At 34.9% G+C, this 14,291-nt stretch overlaps 1 protein-coding gene across 8 annotated transcripts in view; it reads right to left on the bottom strand.

The window, feature by feature from the left end:
• Positions 1 to 281: 281 nt before the first annotated feature.
• The window catches only part of LOC108975488, a 62,128-nt gene continuing 48,118 nt past the window's right edge, over positions 282 to 14,291 (bottom strand). For 7 of the 8 annotated variants that reach the window (XM_018943990.1, XM_018943991.1, XM_018943989.1 and 4 more), the window contains 5 exons: positions 10,379 to 10,432; positions 7,298 to 7,400; positions 5,352 to 5,539; positions 5,021 to 5,277; positions 282 to 785 (listed from right to left, as the gene is read on the bottom strand). In XM_018943990.1, the coding sequence (XP_018799535.1) occupies positions 5,114 to 5,277; positions 5,352 to 5,539; positions 7,298 to 7,400; positions 10,379 to 10,432 (509 nt within the window). In that variant the 3' untranslated portion in view covers positions 282 to 785; positions 5,021 to 5,113. The remainder of the gene's footprint in view (positions 786 to 5,020; positions 5,278 to 5,351; positions 5,540 to 7,297; positions 7,401 to 10,378; positions 10,433 to 14,291) is intronic. The other variant, XM_018943993.1, reaches the window with a different exon arrangement.

Here is a 14,291-nt window from a genome sequence, read left to right as displayed (position 1 = left end):
AGTTGGAGCTCCATTTAATGTAATTTCCTTTTGAATTCTTTACTGATTATCAGTTCCATCACTAACATTTGAAAATATTTTCCGACGTTGACCCTTACAAATTACGATAATGTAAAAAAATCCGTTGTACCCGAACTCTTAGATGCTTTTTCTAAACTGCGGTGATTGGAAGTAAAAACATGTGTTATGTACATATTTTTATTACAAAAAATCATTTAACATCTAAACTAACATTTTAATGTTTATAATTAAAACAAAAGCTATTGTTGAATTTTCTTTGTTATATATCATAATTATCTTCGTTATATTATATAACATTTGACAGCAATGTATGAAAATGCTTATCATCATTAAAAATTCATTAATCCTATATATTATATATTAATATGACTGAATGTTTGGGTTTCCACTCTTACGATTCTAACAATCAATTCATTACTTTATATCTTATACTTGGTAACTTGGTTGACTTTTATTGTTATCCATTCATCATATATCGTCCCTTACGTACTGTTATGTTTTAATTTGGGATATTTTATATTTAATTCATAATAATTTGTGTCTCATTTCTTTGTATTATATAAGTATATTTGTTGTTATAGTGTATATTAGTTTCATTTTATTACATTACTTTCAATTAAGAGTACTAGTATTATTGTTTTTCTTATAAATCTTTTGATTAATGCGGCATTTTGTTGTTATGTATGTATGTATATGGGGAACCAAATGAGGGATGCGTAATTACAACAACACCAGGATATCTTTCCATAATTCCATTATAAGTACTGCAATAAAAAACACATAAATTATTTCAACAGTACTTTTTAGTTAGATGAGGTTCAATAATATAGTAAAATTTTAGTATAATGAAAAGCAAGGTGTAAAATCCAATTCATAACAGTTATTTCTATCTCAAAATATTCTATACAAAAGCTCATAAACTTACTTACCTCCAGTAGAAACAAGCTATATTTAAAAAAAAAAACAATCTTGGCAAAATTGGGGTAAGTGTCCACAGATCCTGTATTTTAAATATACGGGATGACATTTGAATTATTTCGTATCCATTTAATTTTTTAATGTGAGTTACATAAGTAATTTAATTACCTAATAATTTCATATATTATATTTTTGAACTATTTTCGAAATCATAAAGAAGGCCTCACGTAAAATTTTGACAAAAGAAGAGTAAGGAAAAATTATTATCATGAAGTGGGTATGTCAAATCGAGACATTTGAAGACAATCAAACAGGTCGAAGAATATTGTAAGACATTTTTTACAATAAGGGACCATCTCCAATAATGGATCTCCAAAAATCAACGAAAGGCAAAAACAATTTATTATTGCAGGAAAATGTAAGTGCGAGATTTATAAAACAACAAGCTAATTCGTAGACAGCAGTTCGACGTGTACAGCAAATACTAAGATGTGAATTAGATAGTATTTATGACAAAAAATGCGTCAAACCTTCATTGACCGAAAAACACAAGTTGGCCAGTCTTCGTTTCGCCGAAAAATATCACTTTTGGGATGACGAGTTAAAAACCATTATTTGTACTGACGAAAAAGAATTCCTAATGGTTTCCGAAAATATTGGAGGCTCAAAACAGAAATGTAATCGACAAAGTTTTGGAGGTGGATCACTCATGGTATGGGAAAACTCCAGTTTGCTTTGTAACAACAAAAATTATTTACTCGATGAAGTTCTAATTGATTTTGGAGAGGAATTTGTTGAAAATGAATTGATTTTGCAGCAAGACAATGCAGCGATTCATCGTTCCAAGACCACGGTTGATTTCATGCTGGCTCGGAATATAAAAATTCTCGATTGGCCTGCAATTACTCCCGACCTAAACCCTATCTAAAACCTTCGGTGCATGTTATCAGCCAAGGTTTTAGATCACTATCTAAAAACCGAGGGACTAATTCACACGTATACAGTACGTTCAAAGTATACAGTTTTTCCTTCTCGCGGAAAACGTTTTTTTTCACTATTTTTTGCAAGTCAACACTTCTGCAATTGCGACTAGCGACGAGCTTAATTTGGCAAATTTCTTTCTATCTTCCTAATGTGTCTCAGAATCAGAAACTTTATGAAGCAGCCTTTCGAACGAAGCAAATGGAATTAGGAAAACTGCAAAGTATTTAAATAAGAATTGTACATTTTTAAAGAGATGGTCCGACTAATATGATGAAACTGAAAGAAGATAACAAGCCAAGAGAATGGAGTAATGACGTGACATCTTAAAGTGAGTACAAAGCTGTTGATTTCCTTTTAAATAGAAACCACTGCTCAGTCTAAAAGAATAACAAATGTTCTTTAAAGGGATTGGATACGAGTATAACTCAAAATACAAAACAGACAGAACTAAGGGATCTGTCATCTACCAGAAGTACTCTAATGAAACCTCTTCATTGAAAACACACATTGAACAAGATTGCATTGGGCGCAAAACTAACCATAACTGGAAACTACAAAAAGGCAATTATCCGAAGCATAGAGCAGCTTCTGTACTCAATGGAACCAAGAAAACCTTATTGTGGCTTTAGATTGGCCATTACAGTCACCAGACGCCAATCCAATAAAGAATATTAGGGACTTTAATTAAAGCCAACATTTAGAGAAAGCATTTAACATTAATAAAAGATTTCATTAGGCTACAACCTACTTTCTGTGGAATATGAATAAAACTAAATTAAAAATCTCCATTCAAAACAATGTAATTTCTATATTTACTACATTTTTCTTAACGTTACGACATGATAAAATCGACTCAGCTCATAATGCTGATTATGTAAATATATATTCTTATGGCCCAAGGCTAGCGACCAGAGATGGAAAGCAAGCTCCCAACATCAGCAAAAGAAGACTTCGTTACAATCATCACCCAGACTGACTCCGAGGTACCCTGGACAGCGACTGACTCTGTTGAACCACATCAAAACTAATACGCGCTGTTAGTCATTCTTCGACAACGATATACAGAAACGACTTAATTTGTATGCATACTTTTAATAGGGTCACCGACATTTCCTTCAGGGCAAAATTAATATATCCTGTTCAGAGTATAATTACAAAAGTCCCTACACGCAAAAAATTCGAAAATATTTTTGCCCGGGGATACCGAACAAAATTTCCTTAATTCTAAGGGTTAAGCTGTCTGTATATACATATGAATAAGTTAGATGTGATGTTCTGAGTCGACGATGGAGCAGACTTTCCATTGCCTGAAGAACAGCAAAGCGGCGGATGCCGATGGACTGCCGGCCGAGCTATTCAAATACGGCGGCGAAGAACTGATAAGGAGCATGCATCAGCTTCTTTGTAATATATGGTCGAACGAAAGCATGCCCAACAATTGGAATTTAAGTGCTCCACAAAAAGGGAGACCCCACAATCTTTGCAAACTACCGTGGGATAAGCCTTGCGTATAAGGTTATATCGAGCGTACTGTGTGAAAGATTAAAGCCCACCGTCAACAAACTGACAGGACCTTATCAGTGTGACTTTAGACCTGGCAAATCAACAACCGACCAAATATTCACCATGCGCCAAATCTTGGAAAAGACCCGTGAATGAATAATCGACACACACCACCTTTTCGTCGATTTCAAAGCTGCTTCGATAACATGAAAAGGAGTTGCCTTTATACCGCGATGTCTGAATTTGGTATCCCCGCAAAACTATTACGGCTGTGTAAACTGACGTTGAGTAACACCAAAAGCTCCGTCAGGATCGGGAAGGACTTCTCACAGCCGTTCGATACCAAACGAGGTTTCAGAAAAGACGACTCCCTATCGTACGACTTCTTCAATCTGCCGCTGGAGAAAATATTTCGAACTGCAGAACTTAATTGAGCAGGTACAATCTTTTATAAGAGTGTAAAACTGCTGGCATATACCGATTATATTGATATCATCGGCCTCAACCCCCTGCCGTTACTTTTGCGTTCTCCAAACGGGCAGTGAACGAGGGCAAGACGAAATATCTTCAGTCATCAAACAAACAGTCGTCACACTCGCGACTTGGCTCTCCCCTCACTATTGACAGTTTTAACTTTGAAGTTGTAGATAATTTCTTTATTTAGGGACCAGTATAAACACCACCAAGAATGTCAGCCTGGAAATCCAACGCAGCATAATTCCTGCCCACAGGTGCTACTTCGGACTGAGTTCTCGACCAACAAAAACAAACTCTATGTCTCACACATTATTTCCGTCCTGCTATATGGTGCAGAGGCTTGGACGATGACACCAACTCATGAGTCGACGTCGCCAGTTTTCGAAAAAAGCTTTATATTATTAAATTTATTAGCTTCATTTGATTTTGATAATTTGGTTGGTACGCATAAGGTTCTGGTAGACAATATTTTTTATGGGATGTATTAAAATTTATACTTAATTTTTAGATTTGTTCGTTCAACTCTAAATAAAATCTTGTTTGCTAACTAAAAAATAGTTATAAATTGGAACCATGTGTAGAAAACGAGTGAACTAATATTAATTCCATTAGTTCTATAGATTGAAACCATAACCGAAACTTGTAACATAATGCATCAAAGGGACTCATGGGAAAAAAACCACCGGCAACCTTCCCTCAGAAAACTCACTTAGTCTTTTCTTCAGCAACTCCTCCCTATTTACACATCCCTTGGCGGTATATGAACTGCCACACGTTGCCTTTGTGAGGCAGTGATCCAAGTTTTCAGAACTACATTTTCATAAATCCTTCCCTGAGCCTAAGAGCGCACTTCGCAGCAATAAATCAGCCTGCAATGTCCACGGAAAATATATATACGTATTTTTCCAAATGTGAAGCGAAATAATACCCGATGTTTTGAAGATAAGAAAATTCATTTTCAGCAGATTTGGTAGGCATTTTGGTACCCAAAAATTTCTGCACTGGTAAGCGGACGTGTGAAGTTAGCTTGCAGAAATATGATAGAGATATCGACCGCTGGTTTATGTATGTATGTCCTCGCCTTTTTCTAATATGTACATAATTATACAAAAGTTACCTCAATATCGATATTCAAGCCTGCATTGGCCGGCCGTTAGTTTGTTTCTGTTTCATTTAACTAGTTAAAAAGACTTCGTCGACTAGTGTTCAATCACCTTCGTTGACACATATTGTAGTTGGAAGCCGTCTGTGATATGATTAAGTTTTGGTACCAATACACAATAGTTATGATACATGAAGTGGCAATTGTTAAATATACTCGCGCTTGCAAGACTATATTGCTTCTACTTGTTTGCATAGCTGCGGGTTGCTCACCTAGAAATGAACATCATGATGGTATGAAATTATATTATATTTATTCTAAAGTGTTATTCAAAGAATTTTTTTACCCATGAGTACATGTACCCTTACAGAAGCTGGTATTGCTCCGGTTGGTACACAAGTATAGTTCCCAGAGTCACGCAGCGAAGCTCGAGTCAGCATTAAACGACTTGTGGTACCTACATCTGTTTTTTCCGTTTCTAAACTGATTCCGCCACGTTGAGAATCAAAGTCAACCACCGATGCGCCATGATACCTACATAATAAAGTTCTATTTTCAGATAAACGACTTAAATTAAACATACACACTAAAAGAAAATGACAAAACGAAAGAAAAGGGAGCTCCCACAACAACAAATTTCATGTTCTTAATGGTTGAGTTTATAGGTGTGTTGGAGCTGTATAATAATGAATAAGTATAAAAAAAAATGCTTAATTAAATTTTTTAACAACATTTGAAAGTATTTAATCTAATAACATATATGTATATTAGTTTTAAAAAAAGCAAAGCTGCTTTTATTGATATAAATTTATAGAAACAGTTTTTTAACTTTTTTTCCCACAGGTGCCTCTTGTTACTGTGATTCCACGATTTGTGGGCGTGACAATGGTCCGATTACGCTAATCTATGAACTCGTTCTCACTGTATTTTGCCAAGAACCACGTGTACCACTCCCATATAATTTCTTTTACAAAAGTTCAAAAGTATGATAAATCAAAAAGTAAATGTTTCAGATATTTTAAATTTTACCTTTCATATATATCGAGACTTACTTAAACGATTTCAAATAAATTCGGTGCATAAGTTTCGTCTAACATTTCTATGTTTCAGTATTATGATGAAGGATATCGGATTACAACCTACAACATCTATTTCACATATAACACAATTTTATAATTCATTCTGTTAGCAGTCTCTAGTTACTCTTTGAGACCTTTATAGGTCGTAAAATATTGTCTAAAATTTGTGACTTGACCAGGTAACAAAATTAAAGAGAACTCTTGTTTGCCATTTTGAATATACTGAATAGAGATTGTCGTTTTTTATGCTTTGTAAATCAATTTCATATAAAATTCGTAAATATTCTGAAACAAAGTCAGCATATATATTTTTTTTTTTATTGGTAATTGCTTTTTCGCTATGTTATAGAAAATTTAATATATGTTATCGACATATTTATTTTCATTCAAGTGTAAATATATCTCTAAATAATGAAATGTAAAAGCTGATTAGACCTGTTCGTTTTCAATTGAGAGATTTTTGTGACTGTCATGATCACTTTCTGAATTGCAAAATCGTCACAAATATTGTTTCTAATTTAAGATCTCAATTTTAGAGACTTTTGACTGTATCACAGCCTAGAATTGCTCGATTAAATTCGATCTAATACTTTCACATTCCAATATACAAATAAAGCACCAATTAATGTAGCGGGGCAAAATTCTTCCCGAATGTACCTTTGGAGTGTGCCAGCTATGACCAAAAATTGTCCAAATCGAACAAAAGTTGTTAAAGCCTCTAGGTATCGAATATGTGGACCCCCAGTACCTTTGATTGACTTATTATCGAAAATATCGGTCAATGTATGATGTATATAACTGAAATTAGTAGTAATCCTTTCCTGATAATAGTATGTCTGAATGTAAAAAATGGGCTGAATCCGATCAATAATTCGCTTAACCCCCATATACCTAATATAAAGATTTTCACGCTTTCAGGTGATTTCTGCCACATACATATATAGCCCAATATGTGAGTTATCTCAATAAAGATGCGCATTCTATTAGCATGGCATGCTAATTGTATGCAATATTGGTAGGTAAAATCTTTTCGGTAACATAACATTTTCCCAGCACCTAAAGGACATACTTTGATTCTTGCTGGTTGCAAGCATATAAAATGTTCTTTTACATGCAAACATTGACCTTTCTTACTTGTTTAAGTTATACACGTATCAATCTGTAATCTTTGTGTAAGACATTTGTATATTTTTTTATAGTTTTTTTATCTTACCAAGCCACGCTAGATGCATGAATGTTTACGGAACAAGCTAATGCGATTGTACTATCCCGCTTTACATGAATCTCTGTTGAGCCGAGAATTTTCGCACGCGCCGCTAAAGAAATAAAAAAGATATAAACATACTATATATGTATATTATATTGAAAATGTGTATGTAAAATATAAAATCATTCTTCTGAAAACGCGCATTATATGGCATACCAGCTGTATGCGCAATAATTTTAAGCGTTGAAATTCTTGTTGTCTCAACTGAACCTTCCCCTCACCCTCAAATTTTGCTTTAAATGTCTACAAATAAATTTCGCATAGTTAATAGTCATTACAAACCTTTTGATTTTTAAAAACATATTTTACGTAAGAGCAATAATGTCTGATAATTAACTCTTCATAAATAAAAATGTTTGTCAAAGCCATATGCAAATAATATTCTGAAGCAACTGGTTGCAAGAATATAAAAGAATCAACAACCAATAAAGAAATGGTTAAAATTGAAGTGTGAAACTGCATATAGTTAGAGAAAAATGAGTATTATATAAGATCTGATATTAAACCATCGAAAAATGCTTAATAATGTTCTCTAAATACAGGGTAGCTGATGAATTTTGCTACATTAAGAAACTCAAATAATTTTTTTCAGTGTATGGAATTCATTTATTTTATTTATGTTAAAGCTCATCCAATTTTATTAAATATAGCTTAATTAGTTCTAAAAATAATGGAATTTAAATGCCCCCCCCTGCTCGTTGATGCATGTGCGGCATCTTACCAAAAAGTTGTTCATTTCTGCTTGGAGAGTTGAGACAAGAACAGCCGCAATTGTTTCTCAAATGGATTACCTTAGTTCATTCAAATTTGTTGCTTTTGCTTTGTATACTTCCTGTTTCCAATAACCCCACAAGAAAAAGTCAGGTGCAGCAAGGTCAGGCGACCTGGGTGGCCAACGGAATGTGGAATTTCTGGATATCAGCTTATTGGAAAATTTTCGTCGCAATTCTGTCATAACAAGTTGGGCTATGTGAGGAGCTGCACCATCTTGCTGAAACCACACAGAGTTGAAATAAATTCTCATTCGGCATAATTCTGGATAGAAAAACTCTCTCAACATGCTCAAGTAACGGCCTCCAGTAACCGTATCGGTGTGACCGTTTTCTTCGAAGAAGTAGGGCCCGACAATGCAGCGTGATGAAACTGCACACCACACTGTGACACGAAGTGGATGCAATTCCGTCTCATGGAGTATCTGTGGGTTGGAAGCACTCAATATTCGACAATTTTGTTTGTTTATGTTGCCGTTTAAATCGAAATGGGCCTCGTCAGACATGAAAAGACAGTTCAACATGTTTCCATCCTCTTCCACCATTTGAAGCATCTTCTGGCAAAATTCCAAGCGAATCGGCAAATCTGCAACGTTCAGTTTGTTGGCCATTTGAATTTTATATGGGAATAAGTCCAAATMWKTGTGCATAATTGACTGTAATGACTGTCTGCTTACACCCATTTGAGCAGATAAGCTTCTTGTCGAAACACCTGGATTGTTTTGTATGGCAGCAGCTACAGCAGCGATTGTTTCCTCCGTTCGAACTGAAGGGTTTCGATGGTAAGGTCTTCTGTTGACTGTCCCATGCTCGGCAAAATTGTKTACAAGTCTCATTATGGTCCATCTGCTCGGAGGATTGCCGCCAAACGTGCGCCWATACTCTCTTTGAACCGAAACTACGGACTCCAGTGCGTGCTAGCGGCGGACAATCCAAATCCTTGTTTCAGTGTCCCAGTTATCCATTTTTGTTAAATGTAAAAGTCAATCTGCAAAAAAAATAAAAAATTAACCAGATTCATTAAATAGAAAAAAAGTTATTTAATTTTTTTTTGGTAGCGGCTTTCATCAGCCACTCTGTAAATTTTCCTTAGCGCTGGACGATACTCAAGGAAATCGAGAACTTATCATTCTAGTCTTGTGATGGTCAATAGTGCACAAAATATTTATATATTTCCATCGTACATTTTAAAACTTAATCGCAGCTATTATTCTGTCTCACGTAACTTCATCAGTAAAGTTAATATATTAGTTTAATACCATGTTCCGACAAAAAGTTTTAAGTGGTTAGATTACATATAATCTATTACTAAACTGGACTGTTGGTTTTGTTTTAACGAGCGGAGACTCGTTGCATGCAGGACATACGTTGAGTATGTCAGGGTCTATTCTGGATAAGTAGGAGTTTAACCCGCTACAATATCCAGAACGAAGTTGCGCTAGGGTCACTAGCGTTTCTCGCGGCAACTCGAGCTCTTCGTCAACGATAGGTGGTGGTTTGACTCCAAGAACGCCATTCACGGGAAGGGAGCCTGTGAAGGTGTTGATGGCTCTACTGTGAATGGCGGTCAGTGCCTGTCGAAAGTCTGTTGCGTCTGAGGTCCGGTCGGCGTACTGTACGCCGTCGTCGACGTGGTTGAGGAATGACTACTTGATGCTCCTAGGAGGCGGTTCCGCTCCTAGCAGATAGCTGCAAGGATGGTTTCTACGAAAAGATTCTAGCAGGAACTGCTTGAAGAGGAGTTCATTATGCTCCTTAACTGGGAGCATAAGCATCTCACTATGTGGTGTTCGATGGCATACATCGAGAGGCATCCCGTGGTGGTCCGGAGTGCTGTATTCTGCCAGGTCTGGAGTTTTCAATTTTTGTTTGCATTTTTTCTTGTTTAAATATTTTTCTCTTTGTAATGCATAAATCAGGTGTGATAATCTAACAGATTTTCTTACTGGCAAGATGGTAATACTAAATTATAGTCCCACAGAGAGATTTTGAGTAGATTAAATCTTCAAATCTCCTTGGTGACGAGATTAACAAGTGTAATTTTTTATGGCGGTCAGAACATGGTATAAATCAAATGAAACAGAAATCCTAAAATTAAATCAATTTATTTATATTTCCGAATTGTTTACATTTTATTAGAAACCAATTACCAATTCGCATGCATTTATAAAAACGCACTTTATCAAAATTAGAACACAATGTACTTTTATCAAAATTTTGATATATGTTTACGAGTATTAATGACTGCAGATCTAACCTTTTGCATCATAGTATTGGGATTCGGTTATCTTATCTCTATTATCGGCCTCCGCTGCAAATGTAAGAGCAAAATAACAATTGCATTACTTATGAACTTATTTAATTTATTTACTTATAGAACGATTTGTAATAATTATCGTTACTATATTATATGTTTTTAAAGACCTATATTAAGATGCAGTATGAAAATCCGGCCAAATGAAAGACAAAACCGAGATCTAATTACTAAAGCAACACAAATAATATCAATATTTATTAAAGTAAGGAAATGTTACTTTCGAGCGCAGCTGAATATAATATATCATATTCTCGCACTTTGTAAGAATTACAGAAATGTGAAACAGTTCCAAACTTCAATCAATCAGAAGGACGGAAACCATTATTTTTGACATATGAAGGCAACTTCTGAACTAATCGCATTGGCATTTGGCACTTTTTAAGTGACTACCCCATGTAAACATGTGATAGCCATTCGATTTCACCCAAAGTAAAGATGTCATTTAATTGGTATGCGACAAACTAGCACAGGCCTTTTTGGATTGTTCTTACCCATTGCCAATTTTTAACCGATCCACATGTAAATCGACTAGACTTACGCTATGTTGGGCGACAATGGCGGACTATACCTACCCACAACCCGTACCTCCTTAGAGCGCCAAATACCTGCCTGTAGCAGGTTTTATGAAACGGACGCACGGACGATACCATAAATGGACTCACCAACTTACATAATGTATTGGCAGCATGTTGTATCTGAAAGATGTGGTATTATTCATTTTTGGGTATGCGTAATCGGGATTTGCTATCTTATTAAAACCAGTAATTAGGATTGGTGCAAAAGGAACACAACACAAATCGAGTCTCCGATGAACGAGATATTTTGTTAACCATTGCTTGCAGTCACTTTAATCACCTTTCCTGTCATAAAAAAATGATAGGATTAAACGATTTAAAATAATAATAAAATGCCTAACCCTAGAAAACACATTTCAGGTGGGGAAATCGCATAAAATTTGTAATATCTGAAGTTGTAGACATATTTGCTTATTTTCATACAATCTAGCCCCGCTCATTTATGTGCATATGTATGTATGTATATAAAAAGTATGTATATTATATATATTAAAAATAAACTTGTAGATCTGCAGAGTCTGCTAAAATTTAAGGTATCGGAGATGACAAAAATGTATGTGGATCACACCACGTCAAGTGGTGGCAAAATCACCGATTTTGAAAATTATCAGTTCATTAGGTGAGGAACAAGAACTCGTGTCATAAATATTTCGCCAAATTCCCTTTTTTGCTAAAGTTATTTAAGGTTGAAATTTAGAGCATGATAAAATTATAAAACTATTTTCTCATAAACTACTACTAACATATATAATAGAGTTATTTTTTCACGGTCCATTTGTTAAAATATAATATTATTTTACATATTTTTTTGTTAAACAATTGAAATTTTTCAAACATATCATGCACATCTCAGAAAATGTTTACTTTTAATAATCTGCCAAAAATAAATGTATTCATTAATGCCATTCCAAAGATATTGAATTTTTTGTCACCTCTTCTGTTATAGCATTGACAGACGGCAGCATTAATAATCCAGATTAATTCAGGAGTAAGGGAAGATAACTCCGTTGCTAAATCCCATTTAATCCTCAGAATTTTAAAGAGTTAGGTGTATTTTCGTTGGCAACATTGTTAAAAATGCCCAATTTTAATCTATACAAGCAACACTGATAGATGTTTTTTAAATTTTCAATAATAAAACAAGAAGTTTTATATTATGATGTTATGTCATGATGCAGTTTTTAAAATAAAAGTTAATACGTTTGTGTAATAAAAAAAGGTTTTGTAAAATTGGTCAGCTAACAACCGTAATGTTTATCTTCTATCCATTTTCATTGAGTATATAGTATTACAAAAATGACAATCAGGTGTTTACAAAAGTTTCAAACTCGCATAGCTGCCGTCTGTCACCTACAAATTTGGATCTGATTAAGTGCGGAGTTAATTCGGATTAACGCTGCCGTCTGTCAAAGCTTTTACAGGCTGCAAACGAAGGCTGAACCGCGTGCTGAAGGCGTGCGGGAGCGTGTCTATAAATAACATGAGATATAGCATTAACTAATGGTTATATTTGTTGTGAAGAAGCTTGTGTTAGTTTATAAAAGAATGGATCATACAAGTATTTCGTGTGTTAATAAAGCATTGCTTTTTGTTAAGTTGGAAAGAGACGAAATGAGCACCTAGGACAATGAAGGCAGTGCACGCAGTTGTATTATTTTTTAGGAATGATCAGTTTGAAATAGTAGGAGATATAGCATTAACTAATGGTTATAATCTAACTAATAGAAATCACATAAATGGTAGTAGTATTATTATCTATGGGGCACCCACAGTAGAGCGTGGACGGGTCTCTCGTAATGTATAATTTACATTTCTTTGTATTTTTATTTTGCCGCAGATTAAGAGATATCGTTTTTTAGTATATTTATGTAGTATAAGGAACATAACAATTGCTCCACAATGCGTTAACATTTTTATAATAATTATTTAATAATGCTATATGTATTACAAAAACTAAATAAATATAAGCAGTGAGTAATAATTCGCAATGGTTTAAAAAATTTTATGCAATTACCCATTTTAACATAATATAACATATAATATTTTCATACAATAACATATAATATTTTCCACGTTGGATTCATCATTTCTCTTCCGAAGCTATTTTGTACTTTTCATTGCTTGTGTTTTTTACGTGGCGGGTCTCAAATTCAGCGCACAATCCTTTAGGTCGCCTTCAACCGGATGTTTTCTGACTACCCAGATGATACTTGGTCAAAGACCTGAAATTGTGAGCTGCCTGAGCGTTATGTAAAAATTCGTTTCAATACAATCAATTTTATGAGAGTGTACAGCTGTTGGCGTATGCGAATGATAAGGATGTCCGAATGAACGAAAACACTCCAGCTCTGAAGTATTCGACGCAGCACCCGCCGGGGGAAGTAGAGGAAGAGGAAGACTTAAACTCCATTGGAAGAACCAGGTGGAGAAGAACCTGGCCTCGCTTAGAATATCCAATTGGCGCCACGTAACGAAAAGAAGAAACAACTCACGCGCTGTTGTTAACTAACCGTGGGAAGAACCAGGTGGAGAAGAACCTGGCCTCGCTTAGAATATCCAATTGGCGCCACGTAACGAAAAGAAGAAACAACTGGCGCGCTGTTGTTAACTCGGCTATAATCGCGAAAGTTACGTACTACTACCACCAACACCCAATACCAAACCTCGAACCTCTACCACAACTTCAGATATTGAATGTGTATAACGATACTCAAATGTTGCTGCCTAATCGACATTGGTGTCGTTTCACCTAAATCGTTATGTAAACAGTCTGCTAAAATGTTGCTGCATTATACATAACATAGTACAACAGCTAATCTGGGGGGTGAGAAATTCCAAGTGAGGGTGATGGTACTAGGTCAGTATAGTAAAACCTTCAAAGAGTTTGGCGTTCGTATGTATCAGTTTTTTTTATGACCTTTTAAATTTTATCTTTATTTCCCATGGTTTTCCATCTTAACAAATTAATTTTTTCCAATCAGGCGTACTAAATGGTTCAGATATACGAAAGCTGATTAAAAGTGATGCATTCAACAATGTTTTGATTGACATATAGTGAATGCATGGCAGGCAATCAAAGAAGTAATAGAAGGCTTGTGGAGAAAGCATCGTGCTAACAACTACGATATTTCTGTCGCAAGGATGTTAAGAGCATTTTTTTTTTTTTTTTTTTTTTTGGGGGGAGAATTTCTCACCCCCCAGCCAATAATCCCAAAAATGTTCCACAGTGTAATCAATATAAAAGCAGTTTCATATTTCGAATGTTTACGATTTAACTT

The sequence above is a fragment of the Bactrocera latifrons genome, unplaced genomic scaffold, assembly GCF_001853355.1.
Source record: "Bactrocera latifrons isolate USDA-ARS-PBARC rearing strain unplaced genomic scaffold, ASM185335v1 scaffold_657, whole genome shotgun sequence".
NCBI lineage: Eukaryota > Metazoa > Arthropoda > Insecta > Diptera > Tephritidae > Bactrocera > Bactrocera latifrons.
Note: the sequence above shows the minus strand (reverse complement) of the source record. Positions and strands in the feature narration are given on the sequence as shown.